We start from the raw sequence: 26185 nt of genomic DNA, 5'->3' as shown, positions 1-26185 counted from the left end.
CAGCAGAGGGAAGCTGTTGTAAGCCAAAGCTGCCCTCTTTAGATTGCTAAGCACTTGAACCCCAGTCCAAGTGGTTGAACCCTGGGCCCATTTCATTGACCCTTTCTGAAGATCCAAAGCCCTGTACCTACACATTGTGCATGCTGCAGTAAAATGTTCTGCCTTGAAGAAAGAAAGTTAATTTATTGACATGCAATCCATATAAGATGGTGCCTTTCTCTCCCATGATGCCTGGTGGTGTTTTCTCAGAGTCTGATGGTGGCTAAGGCTAAGGAGGACTTGGAGCAGGAGGTTGTGGACAAAGAGGAAGAGAAACACAAGTACCTGGCAGAGAGAGCCCCCCCGCTACACACCAGTGTTATGAGCCTGGCACAGCTGCAGGTAATTACTGTCAAATCTATAGTGATGATGATGATGATGATAGCGTACGTTTGTGCATGTGTGTGCGTGTGTGCGTGCGTGTGCGTGTAGGATTTATGTCAAGAGCTCCATGCCAAGATCGACGTGGTAGACGAGGAACGATATGACATCGAAGCCAAAGTCATGCTCAACACACGAGAGGTACGACGTCTAGCTCAATGTCACAGACGTGAACAAATGAACACCTTTACGTTTCTCTGTAGCCAGTAGCAAACAACCAAACATAGAGGTACTTGTGTTTGCATGCACTTGCAGGCTGCATTAATATCCTAAGGTCGTTCAAGATGAACAGTTTAGAACAGTGGTTCACATCCTTTTTAGGCAGCGATCCCCCAGCATACTGAGCAGAGCCATCATCTGTGTTGTTTTTTATTCAGTTAGACTTAGTTCCACAGAGACATATTGTAAAAATAGCCTTGTAGATCTGCTATTTTCAAAAGTATTTGTGTACATTTGAAATGAGGCATTCTGCATAATGAGTACATTCTACGTTTGGTACTTTAAGTAGTACATTTTGATAAGTACATATAGAATTCTGGACTTTTACTGTTGCCTCTCGGCTCTCGCAATGTTCAAATGCTTCCGTCATACAGTCTGGAGCACGGAAGCTGTATATAAAGCGGACTCCTCCCCACTTCCGTTTCATCTTTACAGTCACGCAAATGTATCCTAGTATAAATCTAAATCATCTAAGCACATATACAGTAGCTTGCTGCTTATCAGAAATGGAAATTAAAAAAATAAGCTTTAAAGATATTTTTAAATATATATTTGTGAACGGAAATGACAGTAGTTCCACACTACATAGCATTCAGAGATTTGTGGAGAAGTTGTCTGGCTACGTGAGAGTAACGTCTCAGCGACCCTCTCCCACCTGGGCCCGTGCAGATCAAGGACCTGAACATCAAGGTGCTGGACCTGAGGGGGAAGTTCAAGCGGCCCAGCCTGAGGCGCGTGCGCGTGTCCGCCGACGCCATACTGCGCTCGCTGCTGGGCTCCAAGCACAAGGTGTCCATGGACCTCCGGGCCAACCTCAAGTCGGTCAAGAAAGAGGACACGGAGAAGGTACCATGTTATGTGCTGCAGACGTATAGGGGAGCAACACTTCCATCCAACGGATGTGATCCAATAGAATAAAAAACACACACTCGTCATCATCATGGCGTCTTCACCTTTCTGCCCTCACTTTTATCTTCAATATGTACTTTGCTCAGCCAATCAAACCGTCGCTATGAGGTGATCAGCCAATCATCAGCCAATGTTTGTGTTCACACAAACACACAGAGCTGGGCATAGGAGAGGCTAGCTAAAAAGGGAATTCGATTTGAATACAAATGATCGCTATTGTGGGGGAAATAAAGAACAAATTTATATGCTCACAATGCCACGATGCCACACGTTGTGAGATTGTAGATCTGCTATTTTTACATGACACTATGTGTCATGTAAAATAGTAATAACTACGCACACAAACACACACACACACACACACACACACACACACACACACACACACACAAGGCTCGACTCTCATCTAAACCTATGACATCAGTGTTCAAGGTGTCATGGGATAACTACGAGCGTGTTTGCGTGCGCACACACTCACGTGTGTACAGTTATGGCCAGGGTGTGTTTGAGACTAAAGCCTACTGTATCTCCAAGGAAGGAGAGAGCAGGCAGGGCGGTGGCAGGTGTGTGTGTGTGTGTGTGTGTGTGTGTGTGTGTGTGTGTGTGTGTGTGTGTGTGTGGAGGTACCATACACAAGACAATGATGCCATTGTACACAGGGAGTAGAGAAGCTCTTTTGTGACCTGTTCTGTTCAATGGTCAGTGAATGTGTGTGTGCATGTGTGCGAGCGTGCGCACGTGTGTGTGTGTGTGTGTGCGTGCGTGTGAGCGCTCGTGTGCGTGCACATGTTAGGCTCTGTGTAAACCAGTTAAACTAGTGTAATTATGCAGTATTCTCTCCATGGGGATTCCCGGCCGACAATATGGGTTTCATCAACACTTAGCACAGGACTAATTCATACAAAACTTGTGTGCTTGTAGATCGGCTATTTTCAAATAGCTAAAATGTGTAGGCCTGAAGTGGATAACATATGTACGTTTTCAAATGAATGTATTGTAGAGAAAGTAACAAGTAAAAGTAGGCCTACAAATACCTCAAAATTGCAATTAATTACAATATTTAAGTCAATGTAGTTAGTTACTTTTCAGTGTGAAATCACCTTCTAACTATGCGTCTGTCTGTCTGTCTGTCTGTCTGTCTGTCTGTCTGTCTGCCTGCCTGCCTGCCTGCCTGCCTGCCTGCCTGCCTGTGCCCGCCCGTCCGTCCGTCCGTCCGTCCATCCACCCAACCAACCAGAAGAAGACAGTGGAGGATAGTGATTGGAGGAAGAACGTGGAAGCCATGTCAGGCATGGAGGGAAGGAAAAAGATGTTTGACGCTGCCAAGGGCCCGGCCCAGTGAGAATACCTTCCAAGCAAATGGTGAGTTTAGATTACGTAAAATGATTAAAAATGAATCTACAACCTCACTTTGAGCCATGCTGTGAGCTTGTACCTTAGAACTCCTATTTCTTTTTTAAATCATGAAAATGTGCGCAAATCTTTAAATACGTATATTTTGTATATATTTTATAATAATAATAAAATAAAAAAAGTATAATGATTAACTAAAATCTGTGCTTATGGGGGTCACTGGCACAAAATATTTTTAGATGGTGGTCCACGGCCAAATACATATCATTTTGGGGGTACTTGACATGAAAAAGTTTGAGAACCGCAACATTCGTTCTCCAGAAACCCTGTTTTTTTTTGAAGACATAAGGAATAGGCCTCAGGTCTTAATGGGTTAATAATACATTACAGTACCTTTGAAATTGCTTGATTTCATTTTTGCCTGTTTTTAATCACCTGTCACTTCTTTTCACAGGTACTTCATACACACCTGCCAAAGTTTTGACAAGATGTGGTTGACCCAACTTTCAAAAGACGTTCCCCTCTCAAGGACTGAGTGACCAGTGGACCGTTTTATCTATCAATACGTGTGTCCGTACACATTTGTTGTTGCAGAAACCTTGTACCTCCATATTTCAACTATTTGTTTAGTTTTTTGGTTGTTTTTTTCATAAAATAATACACACAAAAGTAGCAAAAAAAGTCGATTAACAATTTTAGAAAACATTTTAAGAGAAAGTCTGTGGGTCATATTAATATTTAACTAATGAAAATGATTAACCAGAGAGCTAGTGACTAAATAATAACTACATTGGATCTGGATGTATTAGGAACACAGGTAAAATTTCCTGAAAAGTAGTTTCCACCCAACTGTGACGACATATAACCTATGTAAATTACTTATATCAAGATATCCATAATGCATATAATAAACAGGTACAAATTAAAGGAAAAACCTGAATAAAGGAGTAGAGAAACAACTAATGAACGTAGATGCTTCCATACAGGTATGGCATGTATACAGATGCTGAGCAGGCCCAGTTGAACAAGACTTCTAGATAGGCATCTAGGTAGCAAGAACAAAAGATCTAATCTGACATTGAGAAGAGTCATCCTTCATCATTCTTCATAAGTGGGAATATATAGTTCCTGTGTGGAGGACAGGGCTGGACTGGGTCAATAATTCGGCCGTGATATTTGGCCCACAACAGCCCACCACAACAGGCAAGCAGATAGCAGATACTCTACCACACACAAACAAACAAGCCCTATTACCACCACTTTTATACTGAAAAACATCCCTCCATGTATAAAAAATATTAAAGGAAAAAAAATGCTTTAATATTTCAATCTATAATATGATATATGGTTCAAAATGGTTCAATGCTGCATTTATAGCCTAGCGCTTTTATCCAAAGCGCTTTACATAAATTGTGTATTACATTCACACACGCACACACGGGTCACACGCGCACACACACACACACACACACACACACACACACACAGTGTCTTGCTCAAGGACACTTCGACACCAACTCTGGGGGAGCCCTCAGCCCGGGATCGAACTGGAAACCTTGCAATTTACCTCCACCGGCAATTTACCCCTGAGCTACTGCCGCTCCATCTGTAAACAAGAAAGGTTGGACTGAGACTATCCCGAGTCCAAGGAATTGCAGTAGTCGCAGTGGAGAGGTAATGAAAAATGAACGCATGGATAACTGTTACAAGGTTCTTATGTGATTAAGCTGGCTATGGTTCAAAGCTGATAAAACAACACTACAGACCTTGTGTATGCCGTATATACTATATACTGTATAGTGTATGTCATGTATGGTATATACTCTGTAGGTCAGGCCACAGTGTAATTCCACCTGGTCAATAAACAACAGAACCATGACACAATCTTACGGTTTTGATCCTCCAGTGTGCAAACGTTGCTATTCCAGGCATCCTGGTCTGTTTTGCATAGTGTATAAAGCACTCTGTGAGAAGTGCTTCCTTTATCAACGTATCTGCTTGCATGCAAATAGCCAAATGTGTGTGCAGGTGGACACTCCCAAGTATCACTCCATAAAGGATGACACAAGCTTGCATTGGAAACAGTAACAACACACACTCTCACTCACACTCACACACACACGACTCAAGTCCAAGTTAGTACCGAATACCATACACACATTGGAAACTACACACAGCATAAAGCCACAATCCGTAGGTTTTATGTGCATTGTCTCCCTCTGCCGATGGAAAGACGTAATTGCAACAATGTCTGAACTATAACAAAGTTTGTGGTGCATCCAATCCAATTAATAACTATTGACATTGTCGATATCGGACACCGATATCATGAAGACTTATCAATAAAGTGAAAAATGTGTCCAAAAATGTAGTTACAGCACTGTAAAAACTGCTTTGTAAAAAAAATCTCTCCAAAGTAAATATTTATGTTAACAGGTGAATTACAGTGAAGCTCTTTCTACACCTCCTGACTTTCCAGTCTGTCGGGACACAGATTCTCATTCACATCACAATGGATATCTCTTCCTCTTCTCTTCATCGGTGAAAGGCACGATTCAAAATGCTATTTGCTTGACAGATTATGACAACTGGTTCAACCATTTTGCTTGTAATGACTTATGCAATGAACTCATGCCTAGATGGGTTTTTTTGTGGGTTAAGACTATTCAACAGGGAACCAGTATAATACTTGCTTATATGATGTGAATAAGTGGACTTATGTACTTTTACAAGTACATACAAGGCAGTGGTCCTCAAAGTGGGGGTCCGGGGAACCCCAGGCGTCCTTGAGGTTGCATCTCCACCAGATCCCACTTTGAGAACCACTACCTCATTATTCACAGAATGAAACGTTTGCCGTCTGTGAACATAAAGCAGTGGTTCTTAAAGGTTGGGTCTTAAAACGTTTTCAGATGGGGTCTGCGGGGTCCCTGGCACACGAAACATGTTCAGATTGGGGTCTGGTCCGCGGCCAAATACATTTTGGGGGTCCTCGACACAAAAATGTTTGAGGAGAACACCAATGCACTGATATAAGGAACAAGTATACGGCTTGAAGGATTGAACCTAAAGCAGAGGGCAGAGTCCAACACACACACACACACCTGTAGTTCCAAGGAGGCCTGATAACCGGGTGTGGCCTCCTCACACAGGCACAGCAGAGCAAATAACATGAATCAGACTGTCAAGAAACAACTTGTACTGGCCAGTCCAACCAATACGATACAGGCCAAAACACACACACACACACACACACACACACACACACACACACACACACACACACACACACACACACACACACACACACACACACACACACACACACACACACACACACACACACACACACACACACACACACACACACACACACACACACACACACACACACACACACAAGGCTGTGCTATTGTTCCCTACTTTTAGAAATGTAAAAAGGTTTAAAAGCATATTATCGTTCTTTGCTGTCTGGCACAAACCTCTTATCTCCATATTTTATATACTTTTTCCCCCCCTTAAAGTAATGCCCAAGCATTAATGATCAAGTGCGCCTACTTGATCCCACTAGAAAGTGTAGAGCTCAAAAGCTTGTATAGATCTTTTGCTATTTTGTAATTTCAATCCTAAAATATATATATATATACAGCTTTGTCCAACAGCTTTGGACATAAAGGCTGGCCAAACAAAGCATGTGTTATGCCTGTTCAAAGGTTTCATTTTCAAAAAATTGCTATAGCGCCCCCCTTATGTCAATTGGAGTAAGACTGCTTTCAGTGCTATTTGGCATGACCCTCTACTATACTGTAAAGTGACATACAAGCATATGAGGCTGCATGTCCATGTATGAATTAGAGGCAGAAGAATTTTCACAAAACAGCAATTTTCATTGGCTCATAAAAACGATAGGTCCAAAGTTCACGTGTAGACGTTTTTCTGCATTTTGATCAAATATCCTGGGAGGAGATACATTTTAACAGTTTTTCATATAATTCAAAATGGCGGGTGATCTATAGGTCAGAGGTCAAAAGTCGGAGCACGAAAGTTGTTCGGGATGAGGAGACACGTGTGTATCAAAGTTGCATTGCCAACGATCAAATGTTTCATGAGCTATGCGCATTCAAAGTTTTCATTTTCAATTGAGTGCTATAGCGCCACCCTTTGCCAATGGTCATGGGCTTCGCATAGTCACCGTTTGGCATGGCCCTCTAACAGATTCCCGAAAACCGACTGCACGGTTCAGCCAGAACTGCTATTTTTGGCGGAAGAGACTTCTTGGTCCCTTTATAATAATAATAATAATAATAATACCTACAAATTATATACTTGAGTATTAGCCACTTTACTTTCCACCACTGATAACAACAGATGTAGGCTACTGTAGCCTAGCTCAGTGGTTCCAAAACTTGTTAGCCCGTGAAAATAGCTGTTCGTGCCACATTGTGAGCTTGTAGAGTTTTATTTTCACAACTTCTTAAATTAAAAGTTATCCAATTCATGGAATTTCGTAGATTTTATATATTTATTCAAGAAATTACTTTTCTGGAGTAATGTTTTTTGGAAAACATTCCCCCCAAAAAAAATATATAGGAAAACTAAATTATTAAGGTCCCATAAAAATGTGTCCACGACCCACAAATGGGTCCCGACCCATTGTTTGGGGAAACACACACACGCACGCGCGCACACGCACGCACACAGCTGTAGCTCTGTCAGGTAGGGCGGTAGGCTGCTACACCATGCACTGACTACAGTTACAGTACTATGGTCATGTGACGTCCATGCAGCGGGGTAAAGGTGGAGGACTGTTCAGAATCAGATCACCTCCCGTAAGCGATAGAATAGTCAGTCACGCCTTGTGTGAACTGAACTGAAGTGCATCTTAACTTCTATTTTTTCCTCTCTCTTCTGCCAGTAAGATTCCACTTGTCGTTCCGTTGGACTTTTATTTTTATAAACTCACCGAAAAATGTCAGCTCGGAAAAACTGGTCGGCTTTGTCCAGGTAAGGTTTTTAATGTCCGTGTTTTATTATTTTAATTCGGATCTATAGTTGTTGAGGCTATATAACGTGACATTAACTGAAACTGAATACAGAATACTGCATACATTAAGCCTAAAATATATTACCGAATAAAATACACATTGTCACGCAGCTCACGCTAATTCTGTAAGTATAGGCTCCTGTAGCATGTCTTGTCAACTGCTTCAATCAAGCTGATCATCAAATATCTCGCAGGCCTAATACACATTCGGGATAATACAGTGTAGGACTGTAGGCTACTGTGTCTGTAGGCTAATGCCAGTCACTGTGACTTTTTAACGTACTCTTTCCCACACACGTGCAGACTCATAGTCATAGACATATAAGCCTACTGTACAGATAAAAAAAGATGATGAACGAGTCAAGCCGGTTCCGACTGCGGTAACCATTAATACTGGCAGGATTATCAGACATGCGTGCGTGATCCATGTTCCAAAAATGTATGTGAAGTTTTTGTGTTAGAGCGAGGCTGAGTGAGAGCTCAGCTGAGATATGATGATGATGATGAGATTATATCATTGCTGCCGGATAAATACCTTGTATAAATCCAAAACTTTTTTTAGTATGGTATATTTTCACTACTTTTGTGTGTGACATTCTTGTATGATGAAGTATTAGGGCATAATTGTCCTGGGTTTTTTTACCTGACAGTAACGATATTCAGATACACACCGGCATATCTGTCTAGTGAAGTCTGTAGTCACATTGATTGATTGATTGATTGATCCCAATGTAGCCTATTCTACAGTCGAGTAAGCAGAGTAAGCACAGTTCGAGGAAAGCACAGGTCAATAAAGGTCTGCCAAGATACCAGTAAAAGCACAATGGCTTGTTTACATTGGGGTCCTCCATTTTCAATTCATCAGAACATTTAATGACTTACAAATATACAGTAGGCCTACTATGCACAAGAAAGAAAAAACATCATATAAACAAAGGGATAGAAATCAAAAGAAAAACATATGTAGCCTACACAGTATGGGGTTATAGTAAATAGTAGTACCGAATACATAGTAGTAGGACTATACCTTTAGGCATACATGTACTGTATGTATATGTAATGCATGTGATGAGTGGTCCATGCTAATGATGAATGAACAGCTGCATAGCATGTGTCAGACCAATCACCTTTATAATAAGGATATTGGATCATATATAGTTAGAAGTATAGGAACCATGCACACATCACACTAACACATAAAGACCTGAGGCCCATTCCACATGTCTTCAAAAAAACACATTCGTGTGAAGTGAGGGCCGCTCTTATCATCATACATCAGCCAATCAAATCATCACATTCCGAGTACAAACACACACACACACACACACACACACACAAAGCACACACAAAAAAGAAGGGGATATGTGCGTGACATCATCATCATATCCGGAAGTTATGCGGGAACGCCACTCTGTAGGCGGGAAATTAAAAATACTTTCTGGCCTTGACAGCCCATACATTTCAAACAGAAAAGTCCTATCTATCTGATTGCATTAAACAACGTTAAACTCACTTTGCTACTCGATTTCCCACTCACTTTATGCATGGCATGTGCATACCCTCTATTTACATGAAAATGTGTCCGTGACCCAAACATGGGTCCTCCCGAGTCCTGACCCACTGTGAAACAGTGCTCTAACTAGCTGATAGATAAGGTTTGCCGTGTGTGTGTGTGTGTGTGTGTGTGTGTGTGTGTGTGTGTGTGTGTGTGTGTGTGTGTGTGTCCAGCCTAGCGCGCCAGTGGACGGTGGAGGATGATGAGGAGGTGGAGAGGGAGAGGAGGAGGAGGGTGAGGGGCTTCTCCAGCAGCACCGCTGACCCCGACGACCTCTCATCACCTGACCACCCCACCCCCACCGCCACCACCAACAATGACAGCAGCAGCGCCCCCCGCCACGCTAGCAGTGACAGAGCAGCCACGGGCCAGCAGGGAGTCAGCAGGTGTGTTCATTCATTCATTCACTCACACCCAGCAGGGAGTCAGCAGGTGTGTTCATTCATTCATTCACTCACACCCAAAAACGAGTTCTACCAAAACATGATCTCCTCTGATCTCCTCTGAGCGGCAACGACATGGTTTGTGACCCGGCTTGTCTACTCATGCTCTCTCTCTTTCTTTATCTCTCTGTCTCTCTCTCTGTGTCTATCTCTCTCTCTCTCTGTCTGTCTCCCTCTCTCTCTCACTCACTCTGAATTCAAAAGGCTGTAATGGCTTGATATTATGGTATGGTGCATGTATATATGCACCATAACGATTAACGATGTAACGATTGTGCATTAGATTCACTCACCCACACACACATGCACATGCGCACACGCACGCACGCACGCACGCACGCACGCATGCACGCACGGTCTGCTAAGAGGTTTAAACCCAGAAAAGCACTAAGACTTGTTTACAATGGGGTCCTCAATTCATCTGAGAGGGCCTTTTAGCGTCATTGTATAATCCTACCTCTGTACCATGTGCAAACTGTTAATAAAGTATTCAATCATGCAATCAATGAGAGACAACAAGTGAATAACTAGAGCCTAACAATAATAAATGAATAACACGCAATATATTAACAATGAAAACGAGTGAACAACAAACAATGAAACCATGATGATTACAGTGATATTATGCAGCAGTTAGTGAGTTTGTTAGTCTCTCTCTGCCTCCCTCTCTCTGCCTCCCTCTCTCCCTCTCTCTCTGCCTCCCTCTCTCTCTCTGTGCGTCTGTCTCACTCAGCCACTCCTTTTCTGCCCATGAATATAAAACATTATGCAAGAAAACAAGAACCGCTGGGGGCGAGCGTTCCGCAAAAAAACCCACAAAAAAATGAGGCGAGCATGTTTTTGGGGCAAGCGTTCCGGTTACTTAATACCTACCCTGCCTCTGTCACTCTCTTTCACTTCACTCGTAAATCTTAATTGTAGCAACGGGCGTTAATTGTACCCCATGGGACTATGTCAGTTCTATAGCCTATCATTGCTATGCCTGCATGTTGGAGAACCTGATACTGAGTGAAAATCTGTCAAAAACATCAGTGGCCCTAGAGTCCCCAGAGCAGCAGAAAGAAACAGTACTCTTCAAAGCGTCTTTGACCCTGGAGAGAGAAACTGTGAAGCCTTTCATGACAGAAACCTGATCAAAATGCTAGAAGGGCAGCTCCCTTCTCCTTCTCTTTAGGGCCAGTGTCACTTACAGGTCATCTGCTGCTGTGTGCACGCCATGTGCATCACTGTGAATGTATGTATGCACAAAGGTCATGGGTTCTAATTGAACCCTGCCTGGGGTTGTTGTCAGCGAGGGCATGCGGTCAGGCCCAACGGGTCCCTATAGAACGCCAAACCAAATGGGTTCTTATTTGAGCCAACTATAGTCTCCTGCAGGAGGCGCGTCTGCAGCCTATCGGGATCCTCTGGACGTAAAAAACAAGAGCAGTACTTGTGATTAGTGAGGAGAACCATTTCCTGGTCTTCAATTGTTGTTTTATTAGACAAAGTGGAATACTATAATCCTGGTCCAGGTGTAACAGCCCAAACTATACCCAGGGTTGGAGTGGGCTAGCCTGTTTCATATCTCAGGCTATACCCCGGTATAGTTTGTCAGGAGGTATATTTTGGGGCTGTTACAGAGTGGTTGGAATCCCCATTTCCTGTGCTGGAAAGGAACATGAAGTCGATCAGGAAATGGCCATGCCACATCGTGGAACTCGGGGGGCCTATTTAGGAAAAGATTCAGGTTGGGGTTGGGGTTACGATTATGCATTTAGAGGTTAGATTTTAAGGTCAAGCACACCAATGCAAGTCCTTGAGTTGCAAGGAGTTGCAACTGGTGTGGTTTGGGCTTTAGTCAGGCACTGAAAATAGCAGATCTATAAGCTCAGTATAACTCAGGCTTCATGGTTAGGGTTGTAAATGGCAAAAAAGGTGAAAATTACATTCATAAAACTGCCTAAAATGTCCTGTGTGTGTGTGTGTGTGTGTGTGTGTGTGTGTGTGTGTGTGTGTGTGTGTGTGGGTGTGTGTGTGTGTGTGTGTGTGTGTGTTCAGCGAGGAGCAGATGCAGCTGGACTTCATAGAGATGCTGCGCAAGCGTGACGAGAAGAGACGTCTGAGACACATGGAGACTCTGAGTCGCCAGAAGGAGGAGCCCGAGGAGGAGATGGTGACGGAGAACGGAGTAGGAGGAGCTAGGGCGGAGTCACTGGGCCACAACGACAAAGAGGTAGGCCACTGAGGCACGATTAGTATGCGATCATCCAATCGTGATTACTTGAGATGATCGCAATTATTTTGTGTGATCGTGTGATAATAGTTCCGTATGTTGAAACATGTTCAAGCATTTTCCAAAAAACTTTCTTCTGAAGCTTAGCTTACAAGCATTGTAAGATCAGCTACTTCAACTATTTTTGGCTTTTGTTTGAAAGTATAACATTTTTAAATACGGCAGTACTTTCTTTGCATATTTAAGTTATTTGCAATTTTTTATTACGAAGCACAAAAGTAAAACTGAAATAAAAAATGTATTTATATGTTCCCCTCCCCCCCAAACAACGGAATCGTTAATCGCAATTATTTGTATGACAATTAATTGCCAACTTAAAAATGTCTAATCGTGACAGCACTACAAAGAGGAAGGGAAGCGTGTGCCTCCGCCTCACGTGCCGCCCAAACCTACACATCGTGCCCAGACAGCAGACGCTCCCAACCCCACCAGCACCACCTCCAGTACCAGCATCACCACAAGTCCCATCAGTCCCACCAGCTCCACCTCCAGTACCAGCATCACTACAAGTCCCATCAGTCCCACCAGCTCCACCTCCAGTACCAGCATCACTACAAGTCCCATCAGTCCGACCAGAATCAAAAGTCCCACCTGCACCAACTCCAGTACCATCTACGCTACCACCGGTACCGCCAACATCACCTCCAGCACCACCACTTCAACCATCGTCAACAGACAGGTGGGATGGCGGTAGTATTATTAGATGCGATATGTCATTGTAAAATGGTATCTCAGTGGCTCTGCTGTAACTGGAGTAGGGGAGATTTTGGCTTTGGCTGTGTGTCTCAAATCACTCCCTTCTCACTAGTGATTTCACCATTTTGTCGTGGTGACCGAATATATAGTGATAAATTGTTTTAATTGTGCCACAGCAATGACATAATTAACAGCGACACGAGTAGCGTCTGTTTTTATTTTCATTTAGCTGATTCATTCACTATCGATAGACTTACCTTCATGAATGGAAATGTGAATGTCCCTAAAATTAACTCGCACAAATTGTGAGATTCTCACTTGAATCCAAGCTATTGATATTAACCACGGCGTCTCTATTTTGAGCATTTTAGGCAGTAAATGTGCTGAAAATGGCTGATCTACAAGCTCACAATATGTCGTACTGTGGCACATTGTGAGCTTGTAGCTTGGCTATTGTCAGCGTGTGGCGGTGTCGAGCTTAAGCGGTTAATTGTTTACTTGGTCATGATGACGGAAGGCTGCAAAAAATGCCACTCCACGCGGTGCGGTTGTACAGTTACAGTTACCCCACGCAGACAGAGAATGGCGTTAATCATTTCCTTACAATCCGATGTCACCGCCAACACTGTCTGACATTTTCACTTTCCCTGGAGCACCAACTACTGACCTATATATTCCCATTCCCACACAGTCACATACCTCCCGGGGATATTTAGCCGAAACATGTCATCACATGGACAAGGGTCTTATGAACACACACACACACACACACACACGAAAAATGGTAGATCTACAGTACAAGCTCACACCGCATCAGCGCATCTCAATGTGACACGTTGTGAGACTGTAGATCAGCTATTTTCAAATAGCTAAAAGTTCACTTAGTTTGCAAACCACAGCCTACAATAGTTGTGCCACACTAAAGTCATGTCAATATTTGTATTTCATCGCTCTCAGGTCCAAAACCATAAGTGTTTTACTATTCAAATAAAATTTGAATTGTGAAAATAGCTGTGGAATAGTTGTGGACTTACAGTAGGTAGATCTGCTATTTTCATTACATTTGTGCGACAATCTTGTATGATGAAATAGGGCATAAATTTATGAAAATACATAAGAAGTTGAGATACAGAACGAGGTGTCTGCATCGACAGCGACAATATAATATATATCCTGTTATGTTACTGAATATGACTCTACATGATACTGCTTTATGAACTGACAACGTTCTTCAGTTAATCTAAATATCTATGCAAATAGACAATAAAAAGTTGGAAACTGTGGGCATGAGGTCATATCTTTCCACCTTATCTTTTATTACACTTAACTTTAAAACACAGTCATTCATTACAGTTGCAAATGAGTCCGTAGGGTAGGCTATCCATGTTGGGTTGTGCAATAAAAGGCGTGCCCCATCTCTGTACTATACAGTACCTTGTTTGGCATTAGCATTGGCCTGTAGTTATACTGTATATTTATACTGTACTGTATATACGTATTTGTTTCCAGCAGGAAAAAAGAGGCTCACTAGGCAAAGACCAAGACCCCAAGCCGCCATCTACCCGATCCAACAAGTTTGTCAGGTGAGGAAAACCTGAATAAATGTAGTGTCATCTAGATAGAATCTATGGTGCCATTTGTGGATCAGTTAGCTGATGTGGTGTTTCGCCCAGGTGGACACAGTTAGATTTAGGGAATCATTTCTGTGAGGTTCGGGCCGGGGTTAGGGTTAAGGTTAGATTTAGGCATAATTTCTGTGAGGTTCGGGGTCAGGGTTAAGGTTAGGTTTCGGCATAATTTCCGTGAGGTTCGGGCCGGGGTTAGGGTTAAGGTTAGGTTTCGGCATAATTTCTGTGAGGTTCGGGGTTAGGGTTAAGGTTAGGTTTCGGCATAGTTTCTGTGAGGTTCGGGGTTAGGGTTAAGGTTAGGTTTCGGCATAATTTCTGTGAGGTTCGGGGTTAGGGTTAAGGTTAGGTTTCGGCATAGTTTCTGTGAGGTTCGGGGTTAGGGTTAAGGTTAGGTTTCGGCATCATTTCTGTGAGGTTCGGGGTTAGGGTTAAGGTTAGGTTTAGGCATAGTTTTGTGAAGTTAAATGTTAAGGGGTAGACGGAACCTGGACAACACACCAATGAAAGAGTGAGTTCCGTCTTTGGTACGTCTGCCAGTTTGGCATCGTTATCATTTCCCTGTCTAAAGCATCCAAATGTCAGTGTCCACTCTTGGCTCACTCTTGTTTTTGATTTCTCTTTTGCTTTGCATCCATGAGAGATGTGCTGAATGTATAAGAAAATGCATATAAATTAGGTAATATTATTTAGGATATGATAATAAAAATACTGCTGTGCTTCACTGCTTGCCACTGAGCTGTCACACGTTGTTGGATGTTACCTGCTGGCCTCCTCTATTTTCAAAAAGTTTTCGTCTTTCTTATATTACTAGACTGGTGCCCGTCTGTAGAGCCCCGAGTCGGTAACGATGGAAGTTGGAGATCCATTACAGACGTACACACGTACAGACATACAGAGCTGTGGTGCATTTATAGATTTATAGATTGGCCATATGTGGCCAATGTTTGACCAGTTTTTATAGTATAGTTTGTTGATTACTAAATCACGCGGGGACCACTCCTTGGTGTCCCGACCCACAGGTTGAGAACCACTGAACCAAGGGATTAAAAAAATCATCTTGCCCTTTTAGCTCCGTGTCCATCTCCCTGGACAAGAACCTGTCTTCCAGTGAGAGGAGTGGGAGCAGCACTCCCATGAGCCCCTGCTCTCCGACAGCCTCTCTGTCTCCCAGCAGAGAACACAGGCCCTCTCCCTGCCAAAGTCCTTCTCCCAGAGGCTCTGCCCAGAGCCCTTTGCACAATGGGCACACTCAGAAGGTACTGCACTGTGCCACACACAGACATACACACGCATATACACACACACAGATACACACTCTCGCACGTACATGCACACACTGAACTTACTCCAGCAGCCAACTTCACAGATGACATCATTGCCACTGCCCACTAACACACACACACACACCTCTCTGTTTTGCATGATGTCCTCCTGGTGGACTTTGGTATTATCACCGGAGACACTGAAATAATGAAACAGTGCCACCTACTGGTGACATAGTAATCTTAAAAAATCACCAAGGGAGAATGCAAGATGTTGAATGTTGTCAACGACTTATTCTGGGCTGAACATTGACGGGAAAGAAACGCGTTCCGATGGCTATTTTTGTTGGCTAAGAGATTTGGTATAGACAGAGGGGAAAAGGCCAAGGGGACCCCGGTCAGCTAAAGTACTGTATATGGGTTTTAAATGGTAATAGTATTAAAAAGATATACCGGTGAGTGTTGAAATAAGGTTTTCTGTATATCCTTAGACCAATGTGACTGGCTCTCCCTCCAATGGCTCAGTCAACACAGAACAGACGATCAGACGACCTGCCTTCATCAAACAGAGCTCCAGGACGGCTTCTTTCAGGGTACACACGCACGCACGCACGCACGCACACACGCAAGCGAAGGATGTCGACATTCACCTTTGCCTATTTGACTATCAACTCAAAGTGACGGCAGACAAATGAGGGACAGGGTCATTTGCCTGTGTCACCCAAGGTTCAAATTCATGACAGTTGATATGCCTGTTTACCAACATTTACCACTGACTGACTGCTTTGTTACACTGTGCTGTGAGGAGGGATGAGCACACAGTTGTTGACTATTCAGAAGACAGCCATGTCTGCTGCGAACACATACTTACAGAACCTTGAACTGCACCTACAGATGCTGCAAAAGAAAGAAGAGGAGAAAACACCACTGCAGAGGAGGTGAGATACTCTTTATTTCATCGCTGTCGGGCAGAAAACTATTTTCTCAATGTTTTACATGTTTTCATCCTACAGTACTTGATCATACTACCAACGGTGTCAACACAAAAGTATTGTAGATCTGCTATTTTTTGCATTTGAATCCTGAAAAGTAAAGGTTTTTGGACATATGAGGTTTCCACCAGAAAACAATTATTTCTAGGGTTAGTTATGTTCCCCCACCTCTCTCTCTCTCTGCATTAATAGCCTTGTGTTTTGTTTCATTTTAGCATGAGTGTCCGGATTGCCTCTATGAAGTTTGAATCCAACACAGTAAGATACTATTCTAGTTTACCATATCTATAACGTTGTGTGCAGCTATGCACATGACCTCTAGAGTGCATTGTACCTGTGAATAATATCTAAATGACATAGATGTTTTACAGTATCAACTATTCTCACCAGGAGCAACATCCAGATGAAGAACAGAACAGATCATCTCCTTTCCAGAGGAAGTGAGTTTAATAAGTTTTATATCCTTCTGCACATCTCTTACATTACAAAGTTTAATACATATTATGTATTTTAAATAAGACACTGACTGCTTTGTCATGGCATGCACAGCTGTAGTAGAGATGTATAGAGATGTACCGATACCATTTTCTTCTTCCCGATTCCCGATCTTCTGATTCCACAACTTGCGTATTGTCCATACCAAGTACCGGTAAAAAGCTTTGAGAACCACTGATCTAGGAATAAATAAAATGTCCATTAGTTATTGTTAATGTGCAGTTAGTAAAATTATAATAATATAAATAGTACAGTAAGAGGATGACCTAGAGAGAATAGTACAAAACAGTAGTGCAACATCAACTGAAGCAATCAATCAATATGACTGTAAATGAAATATCATCACGTGATGAATGACATGGTCGGAATGGCGTAGACTGGCACACTTACCGCAATCGCAATACCAGCATGTTAGGCAGTATCGGCAGCTTTTACGATACTCAGAATAACTCCAGAAATGTACCATCTGTCCTTTCCAGCTCCAGACAGAGGATGTCCTCCAAGTCCATCCAGGAGATGATGGAGAGACTGGCCCATGCATCACAGGTCAGACTCTTTCAGCACTTTTTGAGCAACAATGAGTTCTTGTAAATCTTACTCATATGCTGTAATTAATGTTATATGGTTTGGGACGGTCGTTAAAGCAAAATTACACTTTGGTAGAGATTTTGGTTGAGTTGTTACCTTGTCGATATAAAATGTGCTTGTGTGCTTTTGTAATTTTACACCAAGGTTTCTGTAATTTTGCTATAAAAGAAAACCACAATATCTTTTCAGTTTCTCCCCCCCCTCATTGCGTGTGTGTGTGTGTGTGTGTGTGTGTGTGTGTGTGTGTGTGTGTAGAAGTCTGACGTGACAGCCATACGTTCCCCAGACGTGGCCCAGAGGACTCTGTTCCTCATGGATGAAGTGTCCAGGAAGAGAGGCTTGTTTGAGAAGGACCAGCAGGCCGAAGGCTCCGCTAAACCTGGAATCTCCAGACAGGTAACTTATATACAGTGTGTGGTGGTGAGCCACGCTGAAATCTACAAGCTCGCAGCTGCATTGCAAGTGCGACACTTTGTGAGCTTGTAGATAGTCTATATTCTGTGGGACACCATTGCACAATTATTTATAAATTACGCTTAAAGTGAAGGCAGTGAAAAGGAAGGGATTTATTTGCAGTGAGAGGAGATCACTTTTCAAGATAATTTACTCTTTATCAGTGTCTATCCACTGCATTATAATCTAGCATCATCGCTCACTCCGAGTCCTAACTACATTTTTAGGCATTTATTTAAACCTGGTTTACATGACCCATCATGGATGCATACAGTGGTATGATACAATGGTGTGTGGATTCAGATTATTGCTCATCTGTGATGATGTCATCAGGAACTGCGTGGCTTCGCGTCGGGGATGTCGGACCGGATCAACCTCTGGCTCAACAAGACCAACCAATCAGGCACCTCCCCAAGTCCCACGGTCAGTTGTCTTTTAATGCTCACACCGTATTCACCACTTAAAAACCCTATACTGAATGGAGCCTCCAGGGCAGATCTACAAGCTCACAACGCATCGTGTTTACACCTTTAAACCACTTTTTATTCCCAAGCTTTTAACCCAGTTTGAGTTTTACTTCGATTTCCTTAGTTTGATTTTTTTTCTATTCTATTTTGTCTTTATTTGTGTTTATATTTCTCTTATTTCAGATTTTTTTTTCTGGTTTTATTGCATTCCTCTGTTGGTTATAAATGTGCTCTATACATAAAGTTGGATAGGATTCATGTGGTGAAGGTGAAGTGTACAATTTGACACCTAGGTGGCAGTAGTACTCTGTCAGCCTCGTTCTGACTGCTCCTGTGTGGACATTATTCAGTGGTGGATAGTAACTAAGTACATTTACTTGTTTACAGTACACTTTCGAGTATTTTTATATTTAAAAAAACATATTTCACTCACATGACTCCACTACATGTCTAGGAAGGGAGTGGGACTCTCAAATTTAGAAAATAAATATTATAAATTAAACACTTAAGCCCGAGGCCTACTTCAAATATAGTGAACATTGTCGATCTACAATAGCCGACTACTTTTTGGAAACGTTCTAAATTTCAATACGGCAATATTGAAATATGCTCTTGCAATTTGTACTTTTGAATACCCGAGTAGTGAGTATTTACTTCAGTATATACTTTCACTACCACCGGCCATAATCCCATGATGAGCAGATATTACCCTGGGAAGGTATCAAACCTATTTTCACTGCCAATCAGCAGTTCTGAAAGAAAAAATACCTTAGCTGGAACTTAACAGAGCCATTCCTAAAATAGATTTCCATTAGCTTAGCTGATAACAATGACTCATTCATAACCCACACATACTATACATACCCGTTGAGGCCGTGTCTAAACAGGTATTCTGTTTTTACTACTAGGCAGTGGTGAAGAATTACTCACATTTTTTACTTCAGTAAAAGTATCAATACTGCAATCAATGTAGAAATACTCTAGTCTAGTTATAAGTAAATGTCTGGAATGCAGCATTTACTTGAAAGTATTGGTATCAAATACCAAATTGCCAAAATATATATAGGGCTGAAATTGGTAAATTAATGTTTTAATACTATTCAAAATCAAAAAACTAACTAGTAACGGAAGTTTTCATATAATTGTAGTGGAGTAAAAGTACAATATTTGTCTCTGAGATGTAGTGGAGTAGAAGTAAAATTATTGAAAATTGGAAATGCTCCAGTAAAGTAAAAGTAGCCTAACTCCAAAATTGTACTTAAGTACAGTGCTTGAGTAAAAGTACTAGTACAGTAGGTTACACCACTGCTACTAGGTTTTCAGATGGCACAGTTCTGAATTTCCATAATAGAGAAATAGCCAGCACTCCGAAGTCCTTCTGGTACATTTATTTCATTGTGCAGCACGGACAGACAAAACATGGGCGCGTTTCGGCGTCAAGCCTTCCTCAGCGTCTCAGACCGCTTTTAGTGTCACACCCAGGTCCCCTACGACCTGGGACCTAGGGGACCAGCATGTATATGAATTCAACAGTTGAGACACAATTACCTAGGGCCTAGGTAAATGTGTCTTAACTGTTGCATTGTTTCATATACACGCTGAGGAAGGCTTAACGCCGAAGCACGTCCGTGTTTTGTCTGTCCGTACAATGAAATAAATGTACCAGAAGGACTTCGGAGTGCTGGCTATTTCTCTATTACAGTGATTCTGCGTGAGCCGTGCACTCGGTAAACTGCATTATTTAGACTGAGAGTGCTCGTTTTTCTCTTCTTCTATGTCTGAATTTCTTTCTGTCCATACACACATAGGTGGACATCACCACCAAGAGAAGCATGTTTGAGGGCAGAGGGGAGGAGGACACCGCCACAGGCAAGATATAATGTGAGATGCTAAATGAATGCCACTAGGTGAGACCGTTCTTCCAGCATTCTAACATAACATTATTATTATTAGCCTTCTAATGTAATACTTGACCATAAAACTTGATTAACCCATTAAAGCCATTTATACTTTTGCAATGGCTTTTGAAAAATAGCAGATCTACAAGCTCACAGTTCCTCACTTCGTGCCACACTGTGAGCTTGTAGGTCTGCTATTTTTGAAAACACAAAAATCTTCTTGGGGTCCCTGGCACAAAACATTTTATTTGTCAGATGGGGCTCCGCAGCCAAATACATTTTGGGTGTTCTTGGCACGAACAAGTTTGAGAACTACTGGTTTAGAAAGCATTTGTACAATCAATCGGTTGAAGTAATACAGATCTAACAATGTCAAAAATTTGTTGTGATTTTAGCTATTTTTGACAGGGGGCGGGGCGTTCGAACAATTGGCTAAATATATATTTTTTCACAAAATCACGGGATGTACTGAATGTGAAGAGGGATAATAGGGGGATGCCATACTAGCCCCTTAGATAGCATTTTATGTCGACTTAGATAGTATTTTAGACAGACTCATAGCTCGTTACGTAGACAGCACTAGAATTGCATTTTATGTAGTCATAGCACTTTATAGTACACATGTATATTGTATAATATATAATATAGTATAGTATGTATAGTTGACATAGATACTCCACTGTTACGTTCTTAGTTATACATCACGATAACTACTTTTTATATATGTGATGTATGCCATGCTTTTGTTTTTGCTTAAATGTAAGTCTGGATCAAGAGCGTCTGCTAAATGCCTAAATTGTAAATTGTATACTGTCATAGGCTCAATATGTCAGTTTGTCACCTCTCCTTTCACATTCAGTTGATCCCGTGATTTCTTTTGTGGCCAGATATAATTTCCTAATAATAAAGAAATTGGTGTAAAATCGCTAAAACAAAAGAAAGCAGCAAATGAAAAATAAATAAATAAATACTCCTTTAAAGAGTATACCGTAATTTCCGGACTATAAGCCGCGGCTTTTTACCCATGATTTGAACCCTGCGGCTTATACAACGGTGCGGCTAATCTATGGATTTTTACAGCTAACGCAGAGCCATCTCAGGCTCTGAGCTAACATAGCTGCGGCTTATAGTCCGGTGCGGCTTATAGTCCGGTGCGGCTTGTATATGGGATTTTCCCTAAATTTGGCTGGTGCGGCTTATATTCAGGTGCGGCTTATAGTCCGGAAATTACGGTAATACTGCCATGAATGTAATTAGCCCAACCAATAACTTTGCCCATTTCTTTCTGTCTAGGGATTATGACTTGAAGGTGGACTTGACTGTTTGAACTGAAGAAAGGAAGATGAAAGAATACAGTGACTGATAGTTCTTTCCGTTCTGTCATGTTTTCTTTTGCTACATATGCGAGCCTGTGCATGAGCCTGGCAATGAATGTACATGAGAGTACAGACTACTGTAAAGCCTGATTCACACTTTGTTTGGTGTGGTGTCCCTTGCCGAAAATAGCAGATCTACAAGCACGCAGCTGCATTGCAAGTGCGACACTTTGAGCTTGTAGGTCGTCTATATTCTGGGCGGGACGTCCATCGCACAACTAATTATAGACAACGCTTTATGTCTGAGGGCAGTGAAAAGGAAGGGATTTGAAAGACTGAATGAAAGGATATCACTTTTCAAGGTAGTTTGCCACTGTTGTACACTTTTGTTTGCTACTGGACCCTTTGCTAAAAGATGTTTTTGTATCAAATGTCAGTAATAAATGAGTTATGTGAGTTATGAAAACAATGCTTTGTCAGAAGGAAAGAAAAGAAAGGTACTGCTTGTCACACAGTACACAGTACAGAAAAGAAAGGAGTGCAGTGACATTTTCTTCGTAACACTTTTACGTACATTGTTTGACTTCAGGTGATTTTCCAAGCACTTTAAACAGGTGAAGGTCTTAATGGCACCCCCTTCTAATGAACTACAGAACAGGGAATTATGGGTTTGTAATTGAATGAGACGATGATGATGATGATGATGATGCAGAGTATCATGCTCGTTTTGTTTTCTTCCTGCATTATTTGTTTCCTTTTGTTTTTTGCCATCTATCTATAAAAGCACCGAAAAATGTCTGTCTGTCACTCTGTCTGTAGGCTACACTTCCTTATATTAACCTGACTCCGCCAGATGGGGCAGTAGTGAGTACCCCATCTGGCGAACATCATATTGCTGTTCATATATTCAGAACGGGTAAGGACTAGTCCTAGACATTCTCTAATGAGATCATTCCATTAGTTATGGTCTGTTGGGGGAATAAAAGATTATTGTTGCTATATACTCCGATTGTAAATGTCTTTCACTGCCCGGCGTCTGTCACTAAATCGTTATGTTTGCTTTGGTACATGTTTTTCTTGGCGTACACCAGGGGTGCCCAAAAGATAGATGCCCCTAAAATATATAAATATAATAAAAAAAGCTGACACTTGTCAAGGTGACTTGATTGATTGACATCAAAAAGGGCCTGTCAGCTCAAACCCACAATGCAATACTTTGTTAAGAGTGTTGACCACAGACGTCAGTTGCATTATTAAGTCAGTTACATATAAAAAAAAACCCTACTAATTCCATTTCCTCCCCTCTATTTCCAATCCCAAATGCTCCGCTATACATTATCAGCAAGGGGGATATCACTTTTTTTGGTGGGTAGATCTTGTTGAGGTGGTCATTTTGAAAGTTGCTCGCAAATCCAAAAAATGTGGGCACACCAGAGCTATATGTCCAGTGGAGGCAACATTACTCTAAAAAGCAGTTGTCTTAAGAGGAGAATGGATGCTGATAAGAGTACCTACCATGCCTGTTTTCCATCTGTGTCACTCAGTGCTTTGCACGCATGTCTATTCAAATCCCTATGAGCCATCGCACGCTCGCGCATGCGTGTGTGTGTGTGTGTGTGCACTTTAGACATGGTGGTGGCACAGGCCCACACACACAAACTCCTGTCCATGGCATCTGAAGTAGCCTTTTTTGGGAATGGTGATAAGAGAGTGAACAAGCTATCTAAGAAGTTATTAATAAACACAATGGGGTCCCAAGAACTCTAGACCACTACATTCCGCCCGTCCGTCCGACTGTCTGTCTCTGTGCCCATACTATACGTTGCTCACATCCATCAGTTCCTGGACAACTGGACACATCGCAGTTGAACGGACTCTTCTGCTCTGTGACTTTCCCTGTCGCTTTTCTCTTCCTCCCTCCATCCCACTCAGGTATGTTTCCCTGATGTTATAATATTAAGGGTCGTGTATATATCATTATAGAGCATGTATAGAATATGAATATAGAGCATGTATTGACTGTAAGGAGTAAGGATAGAGCATTCAGTGACTGTATGAATAGGGCATTCAGTGCTTGTACAGCTTACGGTCAATATGAACTACAGCATGAACTGTAATGGCAAGAACATACAAGTTATTTCAATGCTTGTATGGTGCTGATTAAGTTAAAGGTTTTTATATTTTGGTTAAACCCTTTTTTTAAGGTTAAAACTCTATTTTTTGATAGTGATCATTGCTATAAAGTATTTGTTCAGTAACAGGTCTCCCCGTCGATCCAGGATGTCTTTAGTAAACAGAACATATATTTTCAGGGGGAGACACACCATCCTAATGATCCTATTAGGAGAGACAACTACTTATTTAAAAGCTTTCAATTTACGGTTACATTTAGCAGCCACTTAAACTGCAAAATCTGATGCAGAGTATGAAATCTAGTGAACAAACAACAAGGTACATCGTCACATAAATATACGGTATAGAGAATAATATAGATGAACAATGAACCTAGCATCTCTAAATCACATTCTTGACATTGGTTGTGGAGAAAACTAAGAATCTAAGAAATAAAATATGAGAGCAACTAACCAAGATATATCTGCATAGTAAACTAGCACCAAGAGGGAATATGCAGAGAGTGATGTGTGGACTCTGAAGAGGTGAGTCTTTAAACTATGGCGGAAAAATTGGGAGTGTGTCTGCAGTTCTTCTGACTGTAATGGGGAGTTTATTCAACAGTTTGGGAGCCAGGAGAAATTCCGGTTCCAAGTTTGTCTGCTCATCGTTTTGGTCTGGTCATTGTTTCATCACATTTCCATTTTCTTATGTCCTACATGAGTTCTCTTTCCAGATTGGATCTAATTGGTAGCCCAGCCCATTATCTCTTTACTAAAGAGCTGGACAACAGGAAGACCCCTGTTATTGAACAACCAATATATATATATATAATCAATAATTACTCAGAATGTAGAACTATTTAACACTTACTGTATGTCAACACACAAATAAATACAGCAACAAATTGGTATATTAGCACTGTGAGTGTGTAGAGCTGAGTGAATAGAGCACTTGTTTGGTTGTTGATGTCCAGGTCTCACTGAAGACTGAACGCAGACAACTGACCATGTCAGACACAGAGGAAGTGATTGAGGAGCAGGAGGAGTGAGTCAAATATATTTTCTGTGTTTTTTGTTTTGTATATTTTGTGCGTCCCAAATGTTAGCATTTCTTACTGTAATATGAATTCATTTACCACATATTTGTGCAGGAAAAACGGGAATGTTAACTCTTTAATATGGATTTGACAATGTACAGTACATATCTTGGCCTCCTTGTTGTAAACTGAAGTTGACCAACCTTCACTTATGATTTGTCTTTGTGACTTTGAGAGCTAAACATTGCTGTACACTAACTAAAACTGTGGATAGACATGCATATCCTCCTCCATATTATTGACACAGAAGTGTAGTATCTTTGTTTTGTGATGACAGAACCAATCATTCATGTAGTGTACGTGTCTCTGTGTGTTGACAGGGAGGAGGCAGAAGGTAAGAACTGAAAGCATGACTGATATCTGTTAGTTACAAAATCCTCAGTGTTAATTCACCCGCATCATGTAACTCTGAGATTATACAAATGTAACGCATGGACCTGGGTCCATTTGGTTACCATCTGCACAGTGGTGTGTACAAAATGGTACAGAGGTACATCAGCTGCTCTCCGTTACTTAACAAGATAGCCGTCTAAAAGTGCCAGACAGTCCTCTTCTAGTAATGTGAGTGGGCTCTGTAGTAAGTCGTGACTCGAGTGGACTCTGTGGGGGTAGAGTCCCAAGTCCCTTGGTCCGAGACCAAGTCAAGTCCAAGTGTGTGTGTGTGTGTGTGTGTGTGTGTGTGTGTGTGTGTGTGTGTGTGTGTGTGTGTGTGTGTGTGATGTATACTGTAGATGTATACATACAGTACAAGTACACTACATTTAACACGTTCCTTTGCTTGTGAATGGTTTGGGTGTACAAGGTATATTGTAACGTATACCTTGCCGTCCAAAGAGAGCAAGGCAACAAAAACCTTTCTGTGTTCTAGTATAGAATGTACATTTCCCACTACGTTCATGTGACTAACAACAGTATGTTCATATTCCTTCTCTCTGTACGTTTACCTGCTACTTCGATCAGA

At 41.7% G+C, this 26185-nt stretch overlaps 2 protein-coding genes across 5 annotated transcripts in view; both read left to right on the top strand.

Moving 5' to 3' along the window:
* The window catches only part of tnni1a (troponin I type 1a (skeletal, slow)), a gene marked incomplete at its 5' end in the record, with an annotated part of 4456 nt that extends 249 nt beyond the window's left edge, over positions 1-4207 (top strand). Inside the window, 5 exons of one of the 2 annotated variants that reach the window (XM_083769279.1) lie at positions 250-381; positions 472-561; positions 1309-1485; positions 2786-2910; positions 3356-4207. In XM_083769279.1, coding sequence (XP_083625405.1) covers positions 250-381; positions 472-561; positions 1309-1485; positions 2786-2890 — 504 coding nt within the window. In that variant the 3' untranslated portion in view covers positions 2891-2910; positions 3356-4207. The remainder of the gene's footprint in view (positions 1-249; positions 382-471; positions 562-1308; positions 1486-2785; positions 2911-3355) is intronic. The other variant, XM_083769280.1, reaches the window with a different exon arrangement.
* A 3430-nt stretch (positions 4208-7637) lies between these two features.
* On the top strand, positions 7638-22809 carry lad1 (ladinin). Of its 3 annotated transcripts, none has more exons than XM_083769275.1 (16): positions 7638-7905; positions 9674-9886; positions 11984-12158; positions 12556-12667; positions 12830-12897; positions 14427-14497; positions 15612-15798; positions 16296-16397; positions 16699-16742; positions 17012-17054; positions 17187-17236; positions 17771-17837; positions 18135-18275; positions 18666-18755; positions 20608-20706; positions 21991-22809. In XM_083769275.1, exons 1-15 carry the CDS (start codon positions 7871-7873, stop codon positions 20677-20679), a joined length of 1470 nt encoding a protein of 489 aa, XP_083625401.1. In that variant the 5' UTR covers positions 7638-7870; the 3' UTR covers positions 20680-20706; positions 21991-22809. The 3 variants fall into 3 exon arrangements, with proteins under 3 accessions (XP_083625401.1, XP_083625400.1, XP_083625399.1); XM_083769274.1 differs by having other exon boundaries at positions 14424-14497; XM_083769273.1 differs by having other exon boundaries at positions 12556-12699; positions 12796-12897.
* The last annotated feature ends 3376 nt before the right edge of the window (positions 22810-26185 follow it).

This window comes from Protomyctophum parallelum (genome assembly GCF_964188405.1).
Source record: "Protomyctophum parallelum genome assembly, chromosome: 7".
Lineage (NCBI taxonomy): Eukaryota > Metazoa > Chordata > Actinopteri > Myctophiformes > Myctophidae > Protomyctophum > Protomyctophum parallelum.
Note: the sequence above shows the minus strand (reverse complement) of the source record. Positions and strands in the feature narration are given on the sequence as shown.

Bases quoted from the DNA above. Each gene is read 5' to 3' on its own strand.
- lad1 (XM_083769273.1), top strand. From the start codon at position 7,871: ATGTCAGCTCGGAAAAACTGGTCGGCTTTGTCCAG. The intron at 17,055-17,186 runs GTAAGATACTAT...TATTCTCACCAG, and splicing joins TGAAGTTTGAATCCAACACA to GAGCAACATCCAGATGAAGA. The intron at 18,756-20,607 runs GTCAGTTGTCTT...ATACACACATAG, and splicing joins GCACCTCCCCAAGTCCCACG to GTGGACATCACCACCAAGAG.